Source organism: Geotrypetes seraphini, chromosome 1 (assembly GCF_902459505.1).
Source record: "Geotrypetes seraphini chromosome 1, aGeoSer1.1, whole genome shotgun sequence".
NCBI lineage: Eukaryota > Metazoa > Chordata > Amphibia > Gymnophiona > Dermophiidae > Geotrypetes > Geotrypetes seraphini.
Window position 1 is genome coordinate 295,989,967 of NC_047084.1, and position 24,546 is coordinate 296,014,512.

The window sequence follows — 24,546 nt, forward strand, 5'->3', positions numbered from 1 at the left end:
TCATCTTCCCTCTGTTCCCTCATGGTCTGGTATCTTTCTCCTTTCATCTCTTTCCCTCCCCCCTGTGGTTTTTAGCATCTCTCTCTTCTCATTTCCTCTGCTCAGATCTGATATCTCTGTCTCCTTTCCCGTTCTCTGGCATCTCTCTCTCCTCTCTCTCTTCCCTTTCCTTCTCTGGTCTTTCTTCTTTATTTTCTGCCTCCGTCTAAATTAAATTCTTTCTTACTATGCAGTCCTCAATTTCCTTCTTTTCACTGTGTCAACCACACATTCCACCCCTTTTCTTTACCCCTCCACTATCTCACTAACTCTATCTTCTTCCCCCATCCAGCATATGTCCTTTTTCTTTATCCCTCCTTCCATCCAGTATGTGTTCTTTCTCCACTTCCATTCAGCATTTGCTCTCCCTTCTCCCCACTTCCATCATCTGCCCCTTCTCTCTCTTCCCCCCACTTCCATCATCTGCCCCTTCCCCCCACTTGCATCATCTGCCCCTTCTCTCTCTTTCCCCCCACTTGCATCATCTGCCCCCTTCTTTCAATCTCTCCATCCACCACAGGCCCATCTCTCTCCCTTCCTCTCACCTTTCTTTCCGATTTTGGCAACAAGATCGGCAAGGCCCCCCCCTGTGATGACACTCAAGTTCGGCAATGGGCCTCCTTCTTCCTCCCCCCCCCCCCCCGCATCAACAGCTCTTCAGATCAGCAAACGCGGTGCTCAGGCCAAAGCTTCCCTCTGACTCGAACTGCCTGGGCAGAAACAGGAAGCTGAGTCAGAGGGAAGCTTTGGGCTGAGCACTGCGGTTGCCGATCTGAAGTGCTGTTGATGCCAGGGGGAGAAGGAGGCCCGTTGCTGAACTTGAGTGCCATCGCGGGGGGGGGAGGCCCGTTGCCGATCTTAAATTGCGTCATGGGGGGGGGCCGCCGCCGATGCAGCCCAGGTGCTGCCGATGGCCTTAATCCGATCATGCTGGCCCTGTGCGGACTGGCAGGAATTTTCTGCAGACCGGCAACCGACGACCCGGACCTGGCCAGCTGTGCCCCCCCCCTAAGGCTTGCACTGGGGGCGGACCGCCTCCCCTTGGTACGCCACTGCTGGTAGGTTCCCCAGGCCTCATTGATCCAAGAAATTAAGGCAAGTGGAACTAAAGCAGCAGAAACCAATGGAGAGTGGGGAACAGCTTTCAACAGTTGTACATCAGAAGAGGCAGGAGGAAGGTGGGATTGAGACTGTAGCACTGACCAACCAGCAGTGGTTCCTGGGCCCTGTTCACCAAGAAGTGAAAAGGAAGCCCCAAGAGCAGCAGGCCTAATACTGAAATGCAGAGATGCCAAGTTACCCAGTTCCAGGCTGGAGATTTTGGAACCATTCTGGATTTTTTTACAACCCTATCTAGGGACCCTAGACCTGCCCCCAGGCCTATTCATCCCCACCCTGTTATGCCACAATCCTGCCCTCAATCCCGCCCTAGCCCTGCCCCCCGCTGCCTGCTCGCATCGAGCACGAGGGCATCCGCACATGCGTGGATGCCCTCCTGCCCAACACAATTTCAAGAAAGCTTTTCAAAGCCCGGACAAAGTGATGGGTTTTGAAAAGCCGTCCGGACCCCCCGGACATGTCCTTGAAAAGGAGGGCATGTCCAGGGAAATCCAGACGTCTGGTAACCCTAACCCAGGGATCTCAAAGTCCCTCCTTGAGGGCCGCAATCCAGTCGGGTTTTCAGGATTTCCCCAATGAATATGCATGAGATCTATGTGCATCCACTGCTTTTAGTGCATATTCATTGGGGAAATCCTGAAAACCCGACTGGATTGCGGCCCTCAAGGAGGGACTTTGAGATCCCTGCCCTAACCCTATCCTATTGCATTATGGGATCTGCAACACTGATTCAATGGGCAGGATCAGACTCTACAACTTCCACATTGCTTTGGGATGTAAATTCAAAACCAGTACTGTCCCAAAATCACCAGCCTGAAACTGAGTAACTTGGCATCTCTGGAATGTAGTGTGTGAGAGGGGATAGGATGGGGGGATTAATGGTTGTGAAGAGATGAGGTGGTTGAGGCTAAAAGCGGGAAGTTTGCTAGGAGAGATATGGAGAGGGGTGACCGAGTCAGGAAGTATGGAGGGGTGATTCAAAACAGAGTGTGAGGAGCTACTGTAGGGGGGGAGTGTTGAAAGTATGACTAAAGTAGTGTGGGGGGGGGATTGTTACGTCGGTAGGAGCAATGTGATTAATGCTGGGAGAATGATTACTAAGGGGGATTGAGAATGTGTTTGTGTGTGTGTGGGGGGGGGCAGTTTGAAGTGAGGAGTGACTGATGCTAAAGAGATACTAAGGGAAGTGGAGGGCAGAATTTTGCTAAAGAGGGATGTGGAAATTTATACCCCAGATACACCACTTGAAAAATCACACTCATTCGCCTACTATCACACTCACTGGAGTGAGCCACCCCCAGCATCTCTGGCTACACAAGCTACTCCTCAAGGTCAGCACAAGGCAGTTTTTTCACAATGTGTTGTCAGATATTCTTAAGTTTTAAAAGCTGCTCCATTTATATAAAATATGTAGAGAAAGGGTACCATGTTAGTCCAGGAAAAATAGAATTAGTTGCAAAACTAAAGAAATGCAGCTAACAAATGGTTAAAAGATGCAAGTGCTTGACTACATAAAAAGTAGATTTTTCAAGCTTTTGGGAAGACTAAAGCGTTCCTAAGAAAACCTGGTTAGGTTGGAATTATGTAAGATTTCTTTCCCATGAAGTATGACTAACTTTTTATAAACAAGATATGAATCCAAGCAGCATATTCAGCCTGTGAAATCATCAAAGCTGGAAGCCGTGGGGGCTGTAAATATTTTTATTATGTACTGCACTAATTTCCTCTTATAGTAGTTTTGCTGGTGTACAGAAGCGTACTGTATACAACACATCTTGCAGCCCTACTGTGCATGGACATAGTGAGACTGCTTAAGTTGCTGGGACACCAGAGAAGGGGCTGCTATCATGTGGCTCAAACACAAATCAAATGCATGCTAATGACAGAACATAAGAATATTTTTTATTTAAAATTATTTGTAGCCTGCCTATCTACAAATCTAGGCGGGGAACAATGTAAACATACAAAATCAGCAAATAACTAACAACAAAATGAAATAGCAATACACATTTTTTTACCCCATCATAAAACATCTTTACACAATCATAAAATACATCTTCAAGAAGACAGTTCAAAGCTGGTACCAACCACAGCCTAACACTAAAAGATAGAATCTCATATACCTACACAGCTGGTGCCAAAAGCATGTACAAATAATACAGTTTTTACCTCTTTTCTAAATTGACAAACCATGGTCAATTGACGCATAGAAACTAACAGGGCATTCCACAGAACCGGGCCCCGAACCAACAACATGGAATTCCTATTGCCAGCAAGTTTCACAGTTACTAATGATGGAATTTCCAATCTCAAACTGTCAGCAGCCTCACTGGGTCAGACCAATGGTCCATCAAGCCCAGTAGCCCATTCTCACGGTGGCCAATCCTGGTCCCTAGTACCTGACCAAAACCCAAGGAGTAGCAATATTCCTTGTAGAATCCCCAAAGAGTATCAAGATTCTAGAATTCCCAAAGAGTATCAAGATTCTAGAATCCCCAAAGAGTATCAAGATTCTAGAATCCCCAAAGAGTAGCAACATTTCATGCTACCAATCCAGGGCAAGCAGTGGCTTCCCCCATGTCTTTCTCAATAATAGACTAAGGACTTTTCCTCCAGGAAATTGTCAAAACTTTTCTTAAAACCAGAGATGCCAAGTTATCCATCTCCATGCTAGAGATTTTGGAAGAGTCTTGGATTTCTGACCACCCCATTCCTAGTGCTTTAATGGAATTTGCAGCCCTGATTTAAACAGCCAGGGTCAAGCTTGACAAGTCCCACATTGCTTTAAGAAGGAAGTTCAAAACCAAGACTGGCCAAAAAGGGAACAATTCTGTAAATGGTTAATGAGCAAAAATCCAGACCCATGGCCCCACTCCCAGGCCTGCCCCATTCTGCCTGAGTCACGTCCTGTTCTGTCCCCGGCCCCACCTCCCCAACTTGGTCGCTTGGCAGGAGGGCATTTTCGCATGCGCTGGTGTGACGTGATGATATCGCACGCATGCGCGCATTCACATCACATCACCATGTTGCATGCGCAGATGCTATCCTGATGTCGCTGCTTCCTGGATAGCTTTTCAAAACCCGGACAAAGTTCTGGGTTTTGAAAAGCCATCCAGACCCCCAGACATGTCCTCAAAAAGGAGGACTTGTCTGGAGAAATCCGGACGTCTGGTAACCCCATAAATGATGTCTAAAAAGATAGGCATATATAATATAGGTACCTATCTCTTGTCAATCGCATTTAAGTGTCTATTGCAGAATCATGCCTAACTTAAAACTTAGGCGCCTACAATTTAGGCCAGAGTTTTAAAGGCCTACATTATAGGAATATAAGCCCTTTAGAGAATCAAGCCTAATGGCAACTAAGTCTTTCTCCACCCCTAACTATGCCTAGTTTAGAGATAGGTGCCTTTCTTTTGTAAAATTAAGCCGAATAATTATTTTTTTTTTTTAATTCTTTATTCATTTTCAAACTTAGAATAAGTGTGACAAATGTTCAAACAAATTAACAATAAATACATCACTTAATAATCAGCAATGATACAAATCATAAACTCTCATCACCCCCCACCTTCCCATCCTTTCCTAACATATGATTATTATTTTTTTTCAGTTATGAGCTTCTTAAAAGCTCATAACTAAAGCTAATTTACTAATTAAGTTAGGCTAAAACCAGTGTCTAATATTTCATAAAGGAAAAAGGCTGCCTGCTGGGATACAAGAAGAAATATTGGGAAATAATAATCATCATTATTATTTTTAAACATTTAATAACAATATACAAACAGTAAATAAAGAAAAATGAAAAGAAATAATCAAACCAACCAAATAATTTAAGGAAACAAAAATACACTTCCTTTACTCCCTCATTATGGAAAAGGTAGAATACAGATCATTTAATTTTAAGCTAGAAAATGTACTACATTCTTCAAGTTTCAAGTTTCATTTATTTTTGACATATTGCATTACATACAATATCAATGCGGTTAACATCATGTTGGATATAACACAGTGGTCTCAAACTCGCGGCCCTCCAGGTAGTATTTTGAGACCCTCAGTATGTTTATCATAATCACAAAAGTAAAATAAAACAGTTTCTTGATCATATGTCTCTATAGCTATAAATGACAATATTATTATTAAGACTTAGCCAAAAGGAAAGATTTATAAATTATAAAGTGTTTTACCTCATGCAAAATTGTCATTCCTTTAGTAAGATATTAACTATTTTTTTCTGAGGCCCTCCAAGTACCTCCAAATCCAAAATGTGGCCCTGCAGGACAGGGAAGATATAGGAAAGTGGGGAGGGGTGTGTCTGAGGGCATAGAGGGAGGCGTTTCTGAGCTGATCAGTTAGTGCAGCTATATTACAGCACGCTTTATTGAGAAGCATGGAGTTTGAATATTTTTTTTGTTTTCTCTCTACAGAGCAAACTTTGCAAAATTAGTTAAGTATATGTGTGCTGGGAGCAGGGGGAAGAAGTGGTATTAATAGTCCACTAAGCTTTTTTTTCTGTCCTCCCTGCAGCTCATGGTTTTAGCAGTCCTAGATGTACAAGAATGGGCCTATTTTGAGTTCTCTTTCATATTTATAAAAAAAGAACTTGAAATGCACTAGAGCAGTGTTCTTCAAAGCTAGGCCCAGAGGCCAGTGGTAGCCCCCATGTACCTTAATGTGGCTCTCTGAATTTACCCCATTGTAGGGTTACCATACATCCAGGAATACCCAGAAATGTCCTCTTTTTTAGAGGACTGTCTGGGCACCTGAAGGGATTTCCAAAACCCGGTAGTTTTTCCAGGTTTTGAAAATCCTGAGCTCAGAGGCTTCGTCGGGAAGCCTTTGCAAATGCGCGGGTGTCACTGTGATGATGTCATACGCATGCACACATGTGTATGATGTCATTGTGTCTGTATCCACATATGCACGAAGTTTCCAAATGCAGCCATCGAGGTTGGGGAGGTTCATGGGGGGAGGGGCTAGGGAAGGAATTGGGTGGAGCCGGAGGTAGAATAGGATGGGGCCAAGCATCCTCTGTTTTCAAAGAGGAAATCTGGCAACCCTACCCCATTGCTACTCGCACAGTATCCATATCAATTCTGTTTTCTATCTGCACCAATCATAAAACTGTAAAGCTTTTCCGGAGTATGCCCACGCTTTGCCTATAAAACAAACAAAGAAAAAACTGCAGACAAGAGTACAAGATTGCGGCTAATATCACCACCTTTATACAAACCAGGGGTCCATGTTTCGGTTAACACTCCTTCATCAGGGGTCCCTAGTTGTAAAGGTCTCAAAATAAACCGCAGCAAAAAAATAAACACGAGCTTGTATGACATCAAAATAAATCGCCAAAAAAGTCTCTCCGTAAAAAACCTCTTTGTTTTTTGTTCACGCTTTGCCTACCACATGTCTGGTAGTTTATCTGGAACAGTTTATGGTATGGCATAGTATGGGGTGGGCTGCTTTTCCACGAGGCCTGGGTAGTGGGGCTTGCGAATAAGCCTGATTGGAGATAGCTGGGACTTTGTTGACAGCTAAGTTTTTCTTTTTTCCTTATTCAAGTTGCAATATTTCTGACTGTGCCTCTGGACTGCAATCTTTTTTCACACAATGTTTGTATGTGAGATTTTGGCATGCTGGATGTGAGGTGTTTTTTGGGGGGCTGCCACTGTGCCTCATTTTTTCACCACTGATTTCGATATAGTAAAGACACATAAGTGGAGTGTTTTTTTTAGCCATATGAAGCTTAACTGAGGCTTTTTCTCCACTTTTTTTCTGTGTCTTCTTTTTTTCAGACTGTGGGTGTATATGTGATGTGTGGGTGGCCATAAGACCCTTGAAGGTTCTATTTAGGGCGCATTTTGAGGTAAATGGTGATTATTTGTGTCCCTATCCTAAGTTAGTTTGGTATAGTATTAGGCCAATTTTTAATAGTAAAACTCAAGCAACCAGAAACTACATTTATCTGGCATCTATCAATCCCCACAGGTGCTGGTTAACTGAGAGTCTACTGCAGTGGTCTCAAACTCAAACCTTTTGCAGGGTCACATTTTGGATTTGTAGGTACTTGGAGGGCCGCAGAAAAAATAGTCAATGTCTTATTAAAGAAATGACAACTTTGCATGAGGTAAAACTCTTTATAGTTTATAAATCTTTCCTTTTGGCTAAGTCTTAATAATAATATTGTAATTTATAGCTAAAGAGACATATGATCAAGAAACTGTTTTATTTTACTTTTGTGATTATGATAAACATACCGAGGGCCTCAAAATAGTACCTGGAGGGCCACAAGTTTGAGACCACTGGTCTACTGTATAAATGATATAAAAATTACCTTCACAGAAAGCAGTGTAGGAGATTGGGTACTGAGCAGCTCCAACTTTTTGAGAGTCATGTGGTGCCAGAAAAGAGCACTGCCAAAAAATCTATAGAATAATATAGGAGCATTAAAAAAAAATGGGAGGGGGAAGCCAGTTTCAAGGATTGGGAAGTGGAGACAGGATGGTAAAGGCTGACTGATGAGGATGAGATTGGGTCTAGCTGGGATGGAGTTGGAGGAGAGTGTTTTTGGGATGAGTTACTGGAAAACAAGGAGAAAGAATACTTTATGTAGGGAAGAAGGGCTTAAGGAAAAAGAGAATGCGTGTGGGCGGACAGGGGTAGACTTTAATTTTAGCTACACGAATTACTCTGAACATGCCTGAGTAGCAAGGTTGACAGTATCAAAGGAGAAACCCTCAAGACAGCTGTGTTATTGGAGGAGGATTTCCCCTCCCCCTCCCATCACCATCCATTATGTTGTCTCCAGCAATGATTTCCAGACTCTCACACTGAAGTTTCTTGCCAACATCCCCCCTGTTTGAAAACTAGTGAAGATCATTAGAGACTCAAATTGGTGAGCAAATCATTTTACGTATAGTACAAACACAATTATCAGACATATAATAGTAAGTATAGGTCCTCATTTAATAACGTCACCATGCATTCATACATGGTAATTCAAGATATGTATATAGTTTGTTGATGAGTCCCATTGAGTATAGGTGCATTAAATCTCATTAATGTGTATTAACCCAAATTCCTAAATAAGGCCCACAGTGCACAACAAATTAGAATGACATTATAGTGATAATTGACTACAACCTCTTTCACTCTGAATATGTTGCAGAAACGTAACTTTGATGTAAGACATGGAACAATGCTGTGAGTTAAGTAGCACTTTGGATATTGTAATAATCACTTTTACATATTCCCTATGGGAGGGAAGAGGTGTCCAGGCTTCTCGTTAAAGACAACTGGCTCTGATTGTTACGTTCTTCTCATGCTTCATGAAATATCTTATCAGGGCAGCTGAAGAAAGTTTCCATTAGCACATATGGATTCCAGGCTTCAAGTTTATTAAAATTTTGAGTAAACGCAATATCAAATATTTTCAATGCGTATAACAATAATAATTTTGGGGGACAAAATAAAACAATTTATACCAATAAACATACAGTCAATATACATAATTAAATAGTGATACATAAGGAAAGAGGGGGTGAATTACAATTGTTTAAGAAAATAGAAAAACATTTAAGGAGAAACAACATCAGGAGGGTAATCCTATATAATAAAACGCTAGCCGTGCATGCGCACTCCTAGCTGCGTGTTCTGTGATCAGTAGGTCTGTGGCCGCAGGAGTGCGCATGCGCGCTTACTACGTCACCAGCCGCCGATCGCCTCCACAAGCCGGGACCTCAGCCAGCCGCCGATCTCCATTCCTCCAGCGGAGGGGGGGGGGTCTCGGAGGAGAGGGATCGCGGCCGCTCAGCGCCCCCACCAAGGAGCCCAGCAACTTTCCTCCCCGGCTCTTAAACTGACCCCGCCACCCGGGACCTGAGTCCTTTGCCGCCCCACCTTTCCCTTCCCGCGGGCCCGACTACAAACCTGGCGATTCCAGCAGCATGTGCAGCAGTCTTCACACGCTGCTTCGGGCCTTTCTACTGCCCTAATTTGCTCTGCCGCGTCTCTGATGATGTCATCAGGGACATGCCAGAGTAAATCAGGGCAGTAGAAGGACCCGAAGAAGCGTGTGAAGACTGCTGCACACGCTGGAATCACCAGGTTCGTAGTCAGGACCGCGGGAAGGGAAAGGGGGTAGAGGAAACGCTAATGCTGCTGCACAGGGAAGTGGTGTGGGGGGAGGGAAATGGAGGGGGAGAGGATGCTGCTTTGGACAGACAGACAGAGGGAGGAAGGGAGACAGAAAGAAAAGAAGAAAGACACAGGGGCAGGTGCACAGGGAACTGGTGTGGGGGGAGGGAAATGGAGGGGGAGGGAATGCTGCTTTGGACAAACAGACAGAGGGAGGAAGAGAGACAGAAAGAAAAGAAGAAAGACAAAAGGGCAGGGAGATACACAGAAAGACAGACAGACAAAGGGGGCCAGGGACAGAGACAGATAGAAAGAAAGACAGTGGGAGTCGCATCAGGAGGAGTGCGGGATATGGCAGAGGGAACTTTTCCAATGGGTGCAACTGGGCGGAGCAAGGTAAGTGTATCATAGATATAAGAAGGAGGAGGGGGAGAAAAAGGAAGAGACGCCTACTGCTGGACATGGGGAGAAGGAAAGAGGTGCTGCTGGACAGGGGGGAGGTAAAACAAAGGGAGAAGGGCTGCTACTGCATAAGGAGAGCAGTGAAGGGGTGGTGGTGGACACAGGGGAGGTAAAAGGAAGGGAGAATGGACAGGGGAAGCAGGCAAGGGGTGGTGATGGACAGCCAAGGAAAAAGAAAGACAGAAAGAAAGAAAGCGGCTAAGGAGAGAGAGAGAAAGAAATAAAGACAGACACACACACATATATTCTAGCACCCGTTAATGTAACGGGCTATAAGACTAGTTAAAAATATTTTAAATAAAAACTAGGTCTAAAAGTGAATAGAAGAAATTGTGACCTATATACAGATCTGGTTAAATTTAAGTGTTTGATCCTAAGATTGTTGATAGAAAAAGTTATCCAATCTATGACTCATATGCGTCTTTGTATAAGTGGCTTTTTAGTGTGCTTTTAAATTTTTCTAAAGAGGTTTCAGCTTCTATGGAGGGTGGAAGGGGCATGGATCCATCTTGTCCTGTCCTGTTTATCTGCGCTTGCATAAATGAATCATATGTAGCAGGAGCTGTCCTAACAGTACAAGCAGATGTGCTGCATTGCGTCTCCTGATTTCCAATACCTGGTTTTAAAACTCTGCTTTTCCCTCTCTTTGCTTGAACAGGAGACAACATCAGCCAGAGAAGAGATCGTGGTGACAGCTGAGGGCAGAGAATTTGTATTGGTACTGGAAAGAAATCAGTGAGTATCGCGTTTCAGTCATAGTGCAGCTATGGAACACCACCAGCCAGATTCATACTGCTTACTTTTGGAAATGGTGTGCATTATGTGGAAAGAGCGCGCACAATTTCTGAAAGAGAGCACACCTTTTTTTACACGAGTTTATACACCTTACATGAGTTTATGCACTTGCGTTCATGCACACATGGTGGTTTCACTATCAGAAAATAGTGTGCTCTTTTTCTACACAGAGTGCACTATTTCTGGCAAACAACAAAACACAAAATGTTATTTTTTTCTTCTCATTTATGTTTTGTAGCAATGACGGGATGTCTTTTTGGGCCAAATTCTCCAAACAGCATTTTGAAATTAGGTGGCAATAAACATCCTACTGCTGTCTAATGAACCAATCGGGACACGTATTTAAAAAAAAAAAAAAATGCATTCACTGTTCTTAGGTGCCTGTCTCTTGCCTAAGGAGACACATAGGGACGCCTAAGGCTGGCATAGGTGCGGTTTGCTCCGGAAGTGTCCTTAGGCGTCCGTAGGTGTGAGATCAGTGCCTTAAATGTAGGCCTTTTAAAATGCTGGCCTACATTAAAGGTGCTTATATTTTTTTTAAAAAAGATGCCATTCTGGATGTGGCACCTGCCAGTAAAAAGAGGGATATTTATAAAAAGAGACATCAAAATGGGCAGCCAATGATGAGGCACCACGTAATTCTTCCCGCAGTTGCAAACGATGACAGCGGTGGAGTGGTGGGGGCTGAGGTGTCCTTGAAGATAAATAAGAAACAGAGGTATACTAGAACGAATCCAGACCCTATTATATTTGAATAAAGATTGAACGTTAAGGCTGGATACAAACATATGAAGTTATCAATTTGCCACAGTTTGCTAGTCATTGATACACGGCAGGCACCTGTCGCAAAAGGCGCCGCTTCCAGAATCAGGCCTTATGATGTCATTTCTTATTCCATTGCAAATGACAGTTCACCCCTAGAGCAAATGCATTGGAATTAGGATTATGCAGTCTGTGGACTCCTGGCTGCAAGTTAAGCCAGCAGTGACTGGGCTAGATGACTGGTTAAAACTGGGAGGAAATCCCTCACTAGCTGCAAGACCTATTAAATGCCATTATCAGGACAGGAAGAAACTGTTGGGGCAAAATAAAAGTACACTTCTATATAAAATATATAGGAGTATTGTTTTGTATAGTCCCAGGTTCATTCAATGCATACTATAAGTCCAAGAACAAAAATTCTTCTAAATCATTTAATCAAACAATTATTATGATATCCTCACAACCTCTTTCACATATAAATAAAGTATAGTGTAAAGTGCTCAGAAAATGGCTACACTGTAGCTCTGTGTGCTGTTTCTTATTAGGAGACAAGACGGCACCATTTTCAATCGTTGCATTTGATCACAGCAGTGTTGCAAGAGAAGGGAATAAAGTGCACTTATTTTGTAAAGTTCAAATAGCCGCCTTCTCTTGAGGTAAATTGTGTTGCGTCTCTCCCAGTGCCGTGATTGTTCAAAACTTTCTCCAATGTCTATATGTTCGCTACGGTGATACCGCGCATACCCAAAACCCAACTAGGATCCCGGTTTCGCCAAAAATTGGCTTCCTCAGGGGTGAACTATTTTCATGGCTCACACAGGGGAATCTCTTCCTCTCCGCCTTCAGCAACCGACAGGTACCTGCGTGAGCCATTAAAAAGGTTTCACCCCTGAGAAGGCCAATTTATGGCGAAACCAGGATCCTAGTTGGGTTTTGGGTATGCACGGTAACACCACAGCGAACATATAGACACTGGAGAAAGTTTTGAACAATCACGGCACTGGGAGAGAAGCATTGCAATTTACCTCAAGAGAAGGTGGCTATTTGAACTTTACAAGATAAGTGCACTTTATTCCTTTCTCTTGCAACAGTACTGTGAGCAAGTGCGATGATTGAAAATGGTGCTGTCTTGTCTCCTAATAAGAAATAGCACACAGAGCTACGGTGTAGCCATTTTCTGAGCACTTTACACTACACTTTATTTATATGTGAAAGATGTTGTGAGGATATCATAATGGCTGTTTGATTAAATGGTTTAGAAGAATTTTTGTTTTGGGATTTATACTATGCAAAATAAAAGTACCCATAATGTACTGAAAAATATGGGTACCATGGGTACTAAAGTTGGCACACCAGTGACAGATGTCATTGCTAGCTGCCCTGTGCTTCTAAAGCAATGACGTGCTTGTGGTTATTTGTAAAAAAAAAAAAAGATGCATTGGAAATGTATTTGACAGTTGGGTATTTAAGGTGGGGTGTTAGGGGAGTTTCAAGGAGGAAATTTGGGTTTGCTTGTATAAGTTGTGTGTGGGTTATAAGAGTTCAGACTCCACATGTTCTAGTTGGACTGAGTCATTGTTTGTTTTTCTGTATGTGAGACCTGAAATGTAATAAACAGATTTATACTAAAAAAAAAAAAGATGCACTGGTACTGATGTGATTTTTGAAATGCTTCTGCCAGTAACACAGCTCACTAATCAGAGGCAGACAGTCCATTTAGGCATCCTCAGTGGGCCAAGTGTACCTCTAGGAGTCGGAATCTGCTGGGCTTCTGCTGCTGAGGGACAAACCCCCACCCCACCCCACCAAACGCAGGGCCTCTGAGATGCAACAGGGTATAAGGTCCTGCCACAATCCTGCCCATTAATACAGGAAGTCTGTGTTAATGGCAGGGCCCTGTGTTTATTTTTTTTAATTCACTGCAGGCTAGGCTGGGAGGAATGGAGGCTAGGCGGGGAGGAATGGAGGCTAGGTGGGGAGGAATGGCATCCTGGTGTCGGTGAAGTGCGGAGATGAGCTTGTTGAAAATCCCCTAAGCCAGTATTTTGATGTAATCCACCCCTAGAATTAATTTTCAGCCAAGCATAATATAATTATCTGAGCCGTCCATATCTCAATGGCAAATAGGTCTAACTCAATCCAAAGGAGAAAAGATTACCTAAAAAACGTCTTTCTTATTCTCCTTTGACCACTCTGCCTGGTATTTCCATATCCAGCAAGAGAAGTACACAAGAGGGCAAATTCTATTAAGGATGCCTAAAGTTAGGCGTCTATAATGTGGACATTCTACAACTTAGACTTCCAAATAGATTTTTAATAGGCTCTTTTTCTCTCTTTTCTGGTTACAAAATCAATCAACATAAAACAGAAGTTTTACCACTTAACACTTATTCTCAACCGGCTTTAGTTCAACCTTTTCATCTTCTTTGGTCTCCCACAAGTATGAGATACTTAGGAATTGATTTATATGCTACTCTGCCTACTACAATACACCACAATAGTGAAAAACTTATTGCTTATATCAAGACTCTATTACATTCCTGGCACCCTCTTCATATCTCCTGGTGGGGCAGAATTGAAACAATTAAAATGGTCATTACTCCTAAGATAAATTTTATCCTTAGTATGATCCCACATTTATTTCCAACTTTGTTTTACAAAACGACTGACAAACATATTTCATCCTTTATATGGAGTCAAAAACCACCGAAAATTGCCCTTAAAAAACTTAAGGCTCCCACAACTGCGGCAGGTGTATTACTACCTGATTTTCTGACATACCACAAGGCTTTTATTCTACAACAATCTAGCCAATGGTTTTCATTGTCATCTGACTATTGTCCTCTCTGGCTACAGTTGGAACGCTCCCTCTGCACTTTCTCTTCATCACTAATTGCACTGCTGACATCCCACTCAAAAGTCCACGAGAACAACCATATCATCTCCCAATCTGTTTCTTGTCTCCTTGAGCTAGATAAACTACTTGAAGTTTCTATTTGTACCTCTTCTTTAACTTCACTATGGTTCAATCCGCATTTCTTAATTGACAAAGCACCAATTTTTTGTTCTTCTTGGGCTAAATTGGTGATGGTCCCTCAACGACATTTGTAGGCCAGTATCAAATTTGCTCTACCGGCTTCGGCTTTTTACCAGTGCTTACAACCAACTAGTGTAATCACTAAATCAAAAATTTTACAATCAGTAGTTGTTGGAACCCCTTCTTTGCTCTCACACGGTTCCCTGCTTATTACAACAGGTCATGTTAAGTCCCGAATGTATAAATTACTTATCATCCCTTATACGAAAACTGACACCTCACTATGTAAAACCTGGGAATTCGATGTAGGACACCCAATATCAGACAGGCAATGGATGACTCTTTGGTCTACAGTCATCAGAACAGTTTCCTCTGTAAACTTGACCCAATCAATGTTTTTCTTACATCATAGAACGAACTGGAGCCCCAAAAGCTACATGTTGCTGATCTCCTTCCATCAAATAGATGTTGGAATTGTAAATCTCTCCCTGGCACATTGCTTCATATGTTGTATGAATGTCCTCTACTTCAATCCTTCTGGTCGGACATATGGTCTCATCTCAGTCAGATTTATAACATCCAAGCTGCTCTTTCTCCTTAAATTATTTTATTAAAATCCAAGGCTCCTATACATACCTTACCTCAAACTCAACACACTTTATTTGATACACTTATTATTATAGCATTAAGTCTTATACTCTCTAATTGGAAGTCATTTAAATCTATTTGAATCCATTTTTGGTTTCAGTCAGTGCTTCTTCAACATAAATGTGAAATGTTGATTTCCATTTATACACCCATGTCTTCCAAGGCTCGTCTAAAATGGTCTGCCTTCATAGACTATCTTAACCTTCTTTGATTCTCTCTTCTAGCTTTCTCTTCTTCTCTTTCTCTCCTTCTTCTCCTTTCTTTCCTTGACCTCTGAGGGATTTTCTTTCTTCTTTTCTATCCTTTCCTTCCTTCGTTTAGCCTCTCCTCCCCTCCCTTTTTACTCTTTTCTCTCCCTTCTTTTACTTTTCTTTCCCTCACCCCCCTTGTCTTCTCTTCCTACCACTTTTACCTTCCCTTTTTGTGTAACATAACTGGACATGCTTGACCATCGTACTGTATTATATTATCTATTATCATTAATCCCTGATTACTTTGATATTGCCTTTATGATTGTCCTTGATTGTTCTTATGACCCTTGTACACCTTTTTCCTTTTTGTATTTCACTAAAACTCAATAAAATTTCAAGTTAAAAAAAAGACTTCCAAATAGATTAAATAATAAGCACAATTAACGACTTTAACAAGCAATAATTGGAAGTTAGACATCCAAATTCTGTGTGTGATTCACAGAATAGGCATCCAGAATTTCATAGATGGCCATTGTAAAAAGTTGTGCCTAACGGGATAGGCGTGGGCGTGGCTTTAATATGGATGTCCATTTACAGAATCGCATGCCGGTCAGCGTCCTAATGCATCTACAGCCTCGCCTAAAATGTAGGCATAGCAAAACCAGGTCTACTTTTGGGCGTTAGTTGGATGCTAGTTAGGCATGGATTAGGCGTGCTGGAAGTGTCTAGATATAGTGGTATGGGTTTTGTTTTTTGGGGATAAAAATTACTCCATTTTGATATTAAGGTTAAAAGATATTTAATAATGCATTACTCAAACAAAGCACATGAACAAATGTATTGCATACTAAATCTCATTCCCAAAGTTTAAGATAATAAGAAGGGAAACCCTACTCACAATGGCTGTGGCTCAGAGCAAGTAGACATGCCTGATGCACAATCTTGACATCATTAAGACATCATCAATATGACATCATCATGTGATTTGATTGAGGACACCTAAAAGGTGATTCTATAAAGGACGTCTAACTATATAGACGCACTTAAATTTGCTGGATGCCGCTGAGCGGGATTCTCTATTGTGTGTCTATGTATAATAGAATCGCGCTCAGCGTTGTGCTCCCAGACGTCTATTTGATGCCTAACTTTTAGGCATCCTTTATAGAATTTGCCCCAAGATGTATGTTGATACCTCCCCTGGTGCTTTGCTCTGAGTGTAGTGAATGCGGATTTAACAATCCATTGAAGATCACATGGGAGGAAGCAAAAAGAAAGATCTGGGAGAGTGGGAGAAGCAATTGCTCTCAAGTAACGTTACTTGTTCTGCAGAGGTGAGTTTTAGGGCTCCTTTTACATAGCTGTGGTAGCGATTCTCCCGTGGCAAATGCACTGAAGCCCATAGGAACTGAATGGGCTTCAGAGCATTTGCCATGGGGGAATCACTGCTTCAGCTTTGTAAAAAGAGCCCTTATATATTTGCTAAATGTCAGGATGAGCTTGAGAGAAACAAGAGCAATTCACCATCAGCTCGACCTATCTGCATTAATAAGGATATATCCGAGAAAGTTGTGTTAATGTATGACTACTTATAGAATATATTTCCTTATTTAAGTCAAATTTTTGTTGCTTATGAATATTTGTGGTTGAAAAAAGGGACCTGTTAATTCATTGATTTCCAGTTAATTTTTGGGAGGAACAGAATACAAAAGTGTTAATTGTTTAACTGAAAGCATAGACGGGTTTCACCTAACAAATCAGAACATCTGGTATCCATAACTGGGCAGAAGAATGAAACAGAATTAAGGATATATTGGGGAGGGGGGAACATTGATGTGAAAAGGCTTAAGAACTGCCTGCCAGGGGGAGGGCTTTCTGGAAAAAAAAAAGAGAGAACTGGTAAATCTGAGAGAAGCTGGGATGTTGTGGTTTTTGGCTCTGCAAGCTTGATGGAGGAGAGTCTGAAGATGTGTTTATGTTTTCCCTTCTGACCAAGAGCGCTTTGGAGAAGCTGCCAAAAGTGCAAGAGCACTTGTTTGAGTGTCAGAGGGAGGTGTGGAAGGGCCCTGTTGGAATAATATGACACTTTGGATGACTTCACGCTCTTCTAGTATCGGAATCTCAGACTGCAGGTTTCATAGGGCTTAGCGCCCAGAAAAATCATTTCTCCTTTTTAATCTGTTCTTTCTGAACAGTGAAAGTAAAATTGCAGAGGCGTTGCTGAGGTAAACCCCAGAAAATGGTATCTCTGGATCAGGTTTTTAAGACTATAGTGTAAGCAAAACAGTAGGACATTTCAGCAAGATCAGCATTTTTAAAAATTGCTGCCCAGTTTACTCTGGCTTAGCTTTATGGAATCGTTGCATGCCGACATTTGCAATGTGGGTGAAATAGATTTTTGCAGAATGTATATAAGGGGTTGGCAAAACTGGCAGAAGTCTAATAAAGACACATGACCTAAAAAAAGATTTTGGAATGGAAGATGATTTTTTATTAGAGAGTTAAAACATTATCCTCTTTGTTTCTAACATTATGTGAAAAGTGTATGTTGAGATAATCATCTGTGACTGACCCCCCCTAGCATTAAGGGCTCCTTTTACAAAGCCGCGTTAGCGGTTTAATGCACGCTAAACCGCCGGACGCGCTAGCCGCTACCGCCTCCTCTTGAGCAGGCGGTAGTTTATTGGCTAGCGCGTGATTAAAAGTTGTGCGCGCTAAAGCCGCTAATGTGGCTTCGTACAAGGAGCCCTAAATCTTTTGTGCCATTAAATTGGACCAGATCCTTTTCCTCATTGTACTCATCTACAGTTCTACAAAGAAAAAGTTTGTGAACTCCAAGTAAATAATCAGAGCTGCAAGTTCTTCTTTAATTGAAACCAGTCTTTTTTATGCAATAAAAACTATCCCCCTCCTTTACTAATGCATAGCGTGACTTTTAGTGCCGACAGCGGAGGACGCTCATAGAATTCCTATGAACGTTGGAACAGTTACCGCCGCTGCTGGCGCGAAAACCCGTGCTACGCATTAGTAAAGGAAGGGGTATATAAATAAAATTCCATCTTTTTTGAGCTTTTTAATTAATTAATTTTTATTTAAAATATTTATCATCTGGCTAAAACCTAGGTGGCTTACGTTAAAACATTCATAATCAATTGAGCAAATGAACATTGAACAAATACCACATCATTTACATCACCCATAAGCTGTAATAATGATATAGAATGTTTACCAAGTTCATAGTTCTTCTTTTCAAAACCTGGACAAAACCAAAACAAAACATTTGCTATACCACTGCAACCATATAGGACAGAACTAAGCGGTTTACCATCTAAAAGTTTGGAAAAAAAGATTCAGAATCAGTTGGTGAAATAGAAAATGAACCCTAAGCACAATTAGTTGGCCAATTATAGTAAAGTATTTAACGTGGTGTGGAGCCCATTGGCATCATTTATTGAGTCACAATAGATGTCATGTACCTTTTCTTTTTATCTGACCGCCTTACACATCCAGGGTGGGAGGGAGGGTGGTAGGAAATGTACTATTGTTTGTTATTCCTATTTTATTTATTGTATGGAAATTATAAATGTATATCTACTTTTATCAGTTAAGGGGGGAGGGGGGAGAAAATGAGTGTTTTTTGAATTATTTGCATATTTAAAGTGCGTTTCTTGATTTGTTTATGTTTAAATTCATTGTATTGCACTATTTATATTTTAAAATTAATAAAGATTAAAAAAAAAAAAAGAATCATGACCTCGAACAATTGAACTACAAGTTAACCGGTTTAGCTGGCTGCTGACAGGTTTATTTATTTATTGTCATCTGGTATTTTATATCTAATTGGGCTGGTCCCAGTCTCTTTTCCATTTGTTTTGTGTCCGTCTTCTAAATTATTTCCCAAGCTTGTTTTCCATTTCTTCTCTCTTCTCTTGATTTTTTTCTTTTCCTTCTCTACATCTGTCATTGATCACTGCTTTTATTCCAGATTTTTCTCTTCTCTGCCTTTATAGTCACCTATTTGATTTTACCCTAATTCTCTCTTTCTTTCGCCTCTTTTTCAGTCTCTTTACCTCTCATCTACCTACCGGCTTTTCCCATCCCACTCTCATCCTCTCTCCAGCATTCCCCTTGCTCCCTCTGGCTCTGTTTCTCTCTCTGTCTCTTTCTCTCCTTCTCTCTCTTGTCATCCATCTCAAAGTAACATAGTGAATGAAGGCAGAAAAAGACCTGAGCAGTCCATCCAGTCTGGTCAATATCCTCTGTACTCTCCCTCTCAGCCCTCACCTGTCCAAGCTACATCCTTGGCTGTCTGTTCTTGCCTTGCCTCCAGGCTATTCTATAAATCTCTTACTCTCTACCCCATTCATATTGCCTCTTTTCATCACCTTTTTAACCCCATTTCCCTCTTGCCCATCCCCTGTTTGTGGGACACTGAACTATTGAAATGCTGTGGTAAGGCCCGAAGCAAGTTATTCATGCAAAAAAGCTCTCAAATATCACGGAACTGAAATAGCTCTGGATGGAAGATTGGGCCAAAATACATCAAGGGTGATGATGTGACAGACTGACTAACAGTTACAGGGAATGTTTTAACGTTCGTGCTGCTTGAACAGCAGTCAACAGTAATGGAAGAAAGGTTTGCATACTTTTTCACACAAGGATATTTATTGTTGGATTTTTTTTTGTTGCAAAGCTATCAAAATATATCCTTTTTGTCTGGGTTATTTATTCAATGGGATTATCTTTGTTTTCAGAGTTTAGATTAGGAGCCAATCTTTTTTTTTTTTTTTTTGGGGGGGTGAGTATAATTTAGGCTAAAACACAGGCTATCCTAAGGTTCACAAATGTCTTTTCAGAACTGTGTATTTTACAGCATTTATTGATTGGAATGTAGGCATAATTTTTTAAAAAAATACAAATGCAAATCACCTGGTCAAAAAGTACACGTAGTAATTTGCAGCAATGGCCTTATTTCTTTCACTGCAGCCGTTGCTTATTCTTCTCTTCCTCTCTCACACATGCATTTTCTAGATCTGTTGCATGATTATGTGACACTTGAACCTAGAAAGGTGTAGTGAAGTATCTTCCAGTGGAGATAAGAGATCTCCTCAGGCAGGCCATGTATAAAGTACCACAATGAGGGAGTTTTTATAATGCACGGGCATGGGACAAGTACATAGGAGGATCTCTAAGGGAAGAGGAAGGGCTAGTAGATGGGATGGACGGGCAAACTGGATAGACCCTGTGGTCTTTACTTGCCTTCATCTTTCTCTGTTTAAATGTTTTTATGTATGCCTATTTTAAAAGGTGCTCATGAATTTAAAAATGAGACACCAGAACCAGCCCGTGTGGCACATAATGGCAATGCACACAATTACACTTGCTTCAGGCACATGTGTACAGTGCAACTACATTACAAGCAGGATGCATATAAGCACGCCATCTTAGCTCTGTGCATGCCTAAATATGGACTTTTTCTGCATGTAAAATAGGCTTTATTCTTTCAAAAACTTGTTATAAAATTTCCCTCATATTATGTGGATGAGAACATTGAAAGTGCATAGAATAGACCAACACTAAAAGCGTCTGAAAATCTTCATTCTTCCTAGGATGAAAAATTAAAACTCTTGAGTCTGTCAATGGATTATTAAAACCACAAGGATGTACAGGGCAGCTTGCAACTGGAGGAAATTACTGTGGTAATTGCAGCTGTTGGCTGTGCAGGAGGCAGGAACAGGTGAAGCAGCAGCTGGTTGGGTTAGCCCTGGCAGTGAGTGAAGGGAGGGGAGGTTGGGAAGTTTCTCTAGAGTGGGTACCACAGCAAGGGGATTTTTGTCAGTCGGATCAGGACAGCAGTAGTTGTTAGGTGCCATCGACTCGTGTTCGAGTCCTAGCGACTTTGATGAATTGGGGGATCTAAAAAGAAATCGGTGTTGTGCTAGTCCGGAAAGGTCCTCCAGCGTCATCCCCATGGTTGTTTTCAGCGTGTCCAGCCATCTGATTGCATATTGCCCTTTTCGCCTGGTTCCTTCGATCTTCCCAAACATGATGTCCTTCTCCAGTGATCTATCTCCCTTCTGATGGTGTGACCAAAATAAGACAGTTGTAACTTACTTGGAAAGAATGTATGCCTATCCAAATGAAAGGTGTCAGGTCAAAAGCGCGCCGGGACAAAGGCGCGCCCAGACAATTGAGCGCAGCGCAGAGGCGTGCACCGCTCTAAATTACTGTTTTTAGGGCTCCGAAGGGGCGTGGGCGTGGGGGGAACCTCCCCACTTTACTTAATAGACATTGCACCGCGTTGTGGGGGCGTTGTGCAGGGTGTGGGGGGTTACAACCCCCCACATTTTACTGAAAACTTAACTTTTTCCCTGTTTTTAGGGAAAAAGTTCAGTTTACAGTAAAATGTGGAGGGTTACAACCCCCCAAGCCCCCCATAATGCCGGCGCGATGTCTATTAAGTAAACTGGGGGGGTTCCCCAACAAAAACCCCCGTCGGAGCCCCTAAAAACTGTAATTTTGTGTGGCGCGCGCCTCCACGCTGCGCTCAATTGTCGGCGCGCGCTTTTGTCTTTCGCGCCGTTGTCTATGAACCCAAATGAAAAGCACTTGCTCCCTTAGTTTGTCCATGAGGTATTATTTGTCCAAGAGCACAAGGAGGGACAGTGTTAGCTGAACCCTGTGCTCTAAACATTAGACTGTTTTTCATAGCAGAAGCTCTCTGTGCCATTTCAAAAACATCATGTGTTGTCTAGTCTCTTTCCTTTGTCTACTAGTGTCCTAAGATTATCATATTTCTCTTGAGGAAGAAACTCTGAGAGATATGTTACCGTGTCCAGAATATTTCATTTATATTAGTTTATGAAAATCTAGTAAGAAAACATGTGGAAGGTGAACACAGCATTCCGCTACCTCTTTTCTCAAGGTCTTGATATGATCATTTCCTCTAAGGCACAGATGTCAAAGTCCCTCCTCGAGGGCCGCTATCCAGTCGGGTTTTCAGGATTTCCCCAATGAATATGCATGAGATCTATTTGCATGCACTGCTTTCATTGTACGCTAATAGATCTCATGCATATTCATTGGGGAAATCCTGAAAACCCGACTGGATTGCGACCCTCGAGGAGGGACTTTGACACCCCTGCCCTAAGAGATGCCAAGGAACAGGCCCTCACCCATAAGGCCATCTTGAGATCTGATTTGACTGGAGTGGCGGCTGTTATTTTTGAAATCTTGTAGGCTTCTGGGCTCTGTACTTTGTACATTTTCTTATTTACTGTTAACAACTTATGCAGCAAAGAGTTCTCCTAAAGTTTCATCTGTGCTGCCTTTAGTATGTTATGAATGAGCACATTCGTGACATATTTTTTTTGGGGGAGGGGTAGTTTAAGTGCCCTAGGTTCTTCCGCTTTCTCCAGTTTTAAATGGAATGGTCTCTACCATTTTCATGACAAAACGGATGCCTCTAGCAGCTAGTCTCTCCTTTCATGTGGAGGAGAGTAGTCTGAGGGGAGATCTGTTGGCTATTCATGTTCAAACTAGTGCTTAGATCCATCAGTGTATCCCTTGGACTGCTCAGACTGCAGTAAAGTGTTCTGTTGGAGAAGTTTGAGTGTACACCTGGCTAGCAGGTAAGGCATAATTAAATGAAATAACTATTTCTGAAGTTTATAGGGATGGGCGGGGACGAAGGGGATTCCTCGCGGGGATGGATGGGGACGGAGGGGATTCCTCGTGGGGATGGAGGGATTCCTCACGGGGATGGAAGAGGACAGGTGGGGATGGAAGGATTCCTCACGGGGATGGGTGGGGACGGGTGGGATATCTGTCCCTGCGCAACTCTCTAATTGGAAAAGCTGCCATACAGTGAGAGACTAGAGAAACTGGGCCTTTTCTCCCTTGAGCAGAGGAGATTGAGAGGGGACATGATCAAAACATTCAAGGTACTGAAGGGAATAGACTTAGTAGATAAGGACAGGTTGTTCACCCTCTCCAAGGTAGGGAGAACGAGGGGGCACTCTGTAAAATTGAAAGGAGATGGATTCCGTACAAACACAAGGAAGTTCTTTTTCACCCAGAGAGTGGTAGAAAACTGGAACGCTCTTCTTGGGATTCAAGACAAAGTTAGACAAGTTCGTGCTGAATCAGAACGTATGCAGGTAGGGCTAGTCTCAGTTAGGATGCTGGTCTTTGACCAGAGGGCCGCCGCATGAGCGGACTGCTGGGCGCAATGGACCACTGGTCTGACCCAACAGTGGCAATTCTTACGTTCTTATGGAGAGAGCTGTGCTGTACAGAATTCTAAAAGTGACACATACAGCTCAAAATTCTTAAACCTACAGGAATATCTTTTTTTTATTTTATTTACAACCTTGGTTACTTAAGGATGTATGAGGAAGGCGGCAAAAATATCAGGATTGTGCTGAGAGATGTATGAGAAGAGACTCGAATACCTGAATATGTATATCCTAGAGCAGTGGTTCCCAACCCTGTCCTGGAGGAACACCAGGCCAATTGGGTTTTCAGGCTAACCCTAATGAATATGCATGAAGCAAATTTGCATGCCTATCACTTCCGTCATATGCAAATCTCTCTCATGCATATTCATTAGGGCTAGCCTGAAAACCCGATTGGCCTGGTGTTCCTCCAGGACAGGGTTGGGAATCACTGTCCTAGAGCAGGGGTGTCCAATGTCGGTCCTCGAGGGCCGCAATCCAGTCGGGTTTTCAGGATTTCCCCAATGAATATGCATGAGATCTATTTGCATGCACTGCTTTCAATGCATATTCATTGGGGAAATCCTGAAAACCCGACTGGATTGCGGCCCTCGAGGACCGACATTGGACACCCCTGTCCTAGAGGAAAGAAAGGATAGAGGAGATATGAAACAGATGTTTAAATACTTGAATGGTATTAGTCTACAAACACATCTTTTACAGAGACAGCAAAGTGGTAAAACAAGAGGACATAATATGAGTTGCAGGGTGGTAGACTTAGGATTAATGTCAGGAATTACTTTATCACAGACAGGATAGTGGATGCCTAGAATACCTTCCTTGCAGAAGTGGTGGAGGTAAAAACAGTGACCGAGTTAAAAAAATGCATGGGATAAACACAAAGGATCCCTAAATAAAAAGAGGATAATATCGACCCACAGCTCAAAAGATCATCAGATCAACAACTATCTGCTGCTTAAATGCAGCCCCAACAGTGTGGAAGTGAAGCTGATGCCGGACGGACTTTTATGGGTTTTGTCCTATATATGGCAAGACAGATTGGGACAGGCTGGAGTTAGCTTTGACAGGGAATCCAGCACTGGGGCAAAGTGGCCAATGCCAAATGGACTTCTATGGTCTGTGT

General features: G+C 42.3%; 1 protein-coding gene across 1 annotated transcript in view; it reads left to right on the forward strand.

The window, feature by feature from the left end:
* LOC117364557 (disintegrin and metalloproteinase domain-containing protein 33-like) overlaps positions 1–24,546 on the forward strand; it is a 313,992-nt gene that overhangs the window by 153,815 nt on the left and 135,631 nt on the right. The window contains exon 3 of the mRNA XM_033953874.1: positions 10,415–10,491. Within this exon, the coding sequence (XP_033809765.1) occupies positions 10,415–10,491 (77 nt within the window). The remainder of the gene's footprint in view (positions 1–10,414; positions 10,492–24,546) is intronic.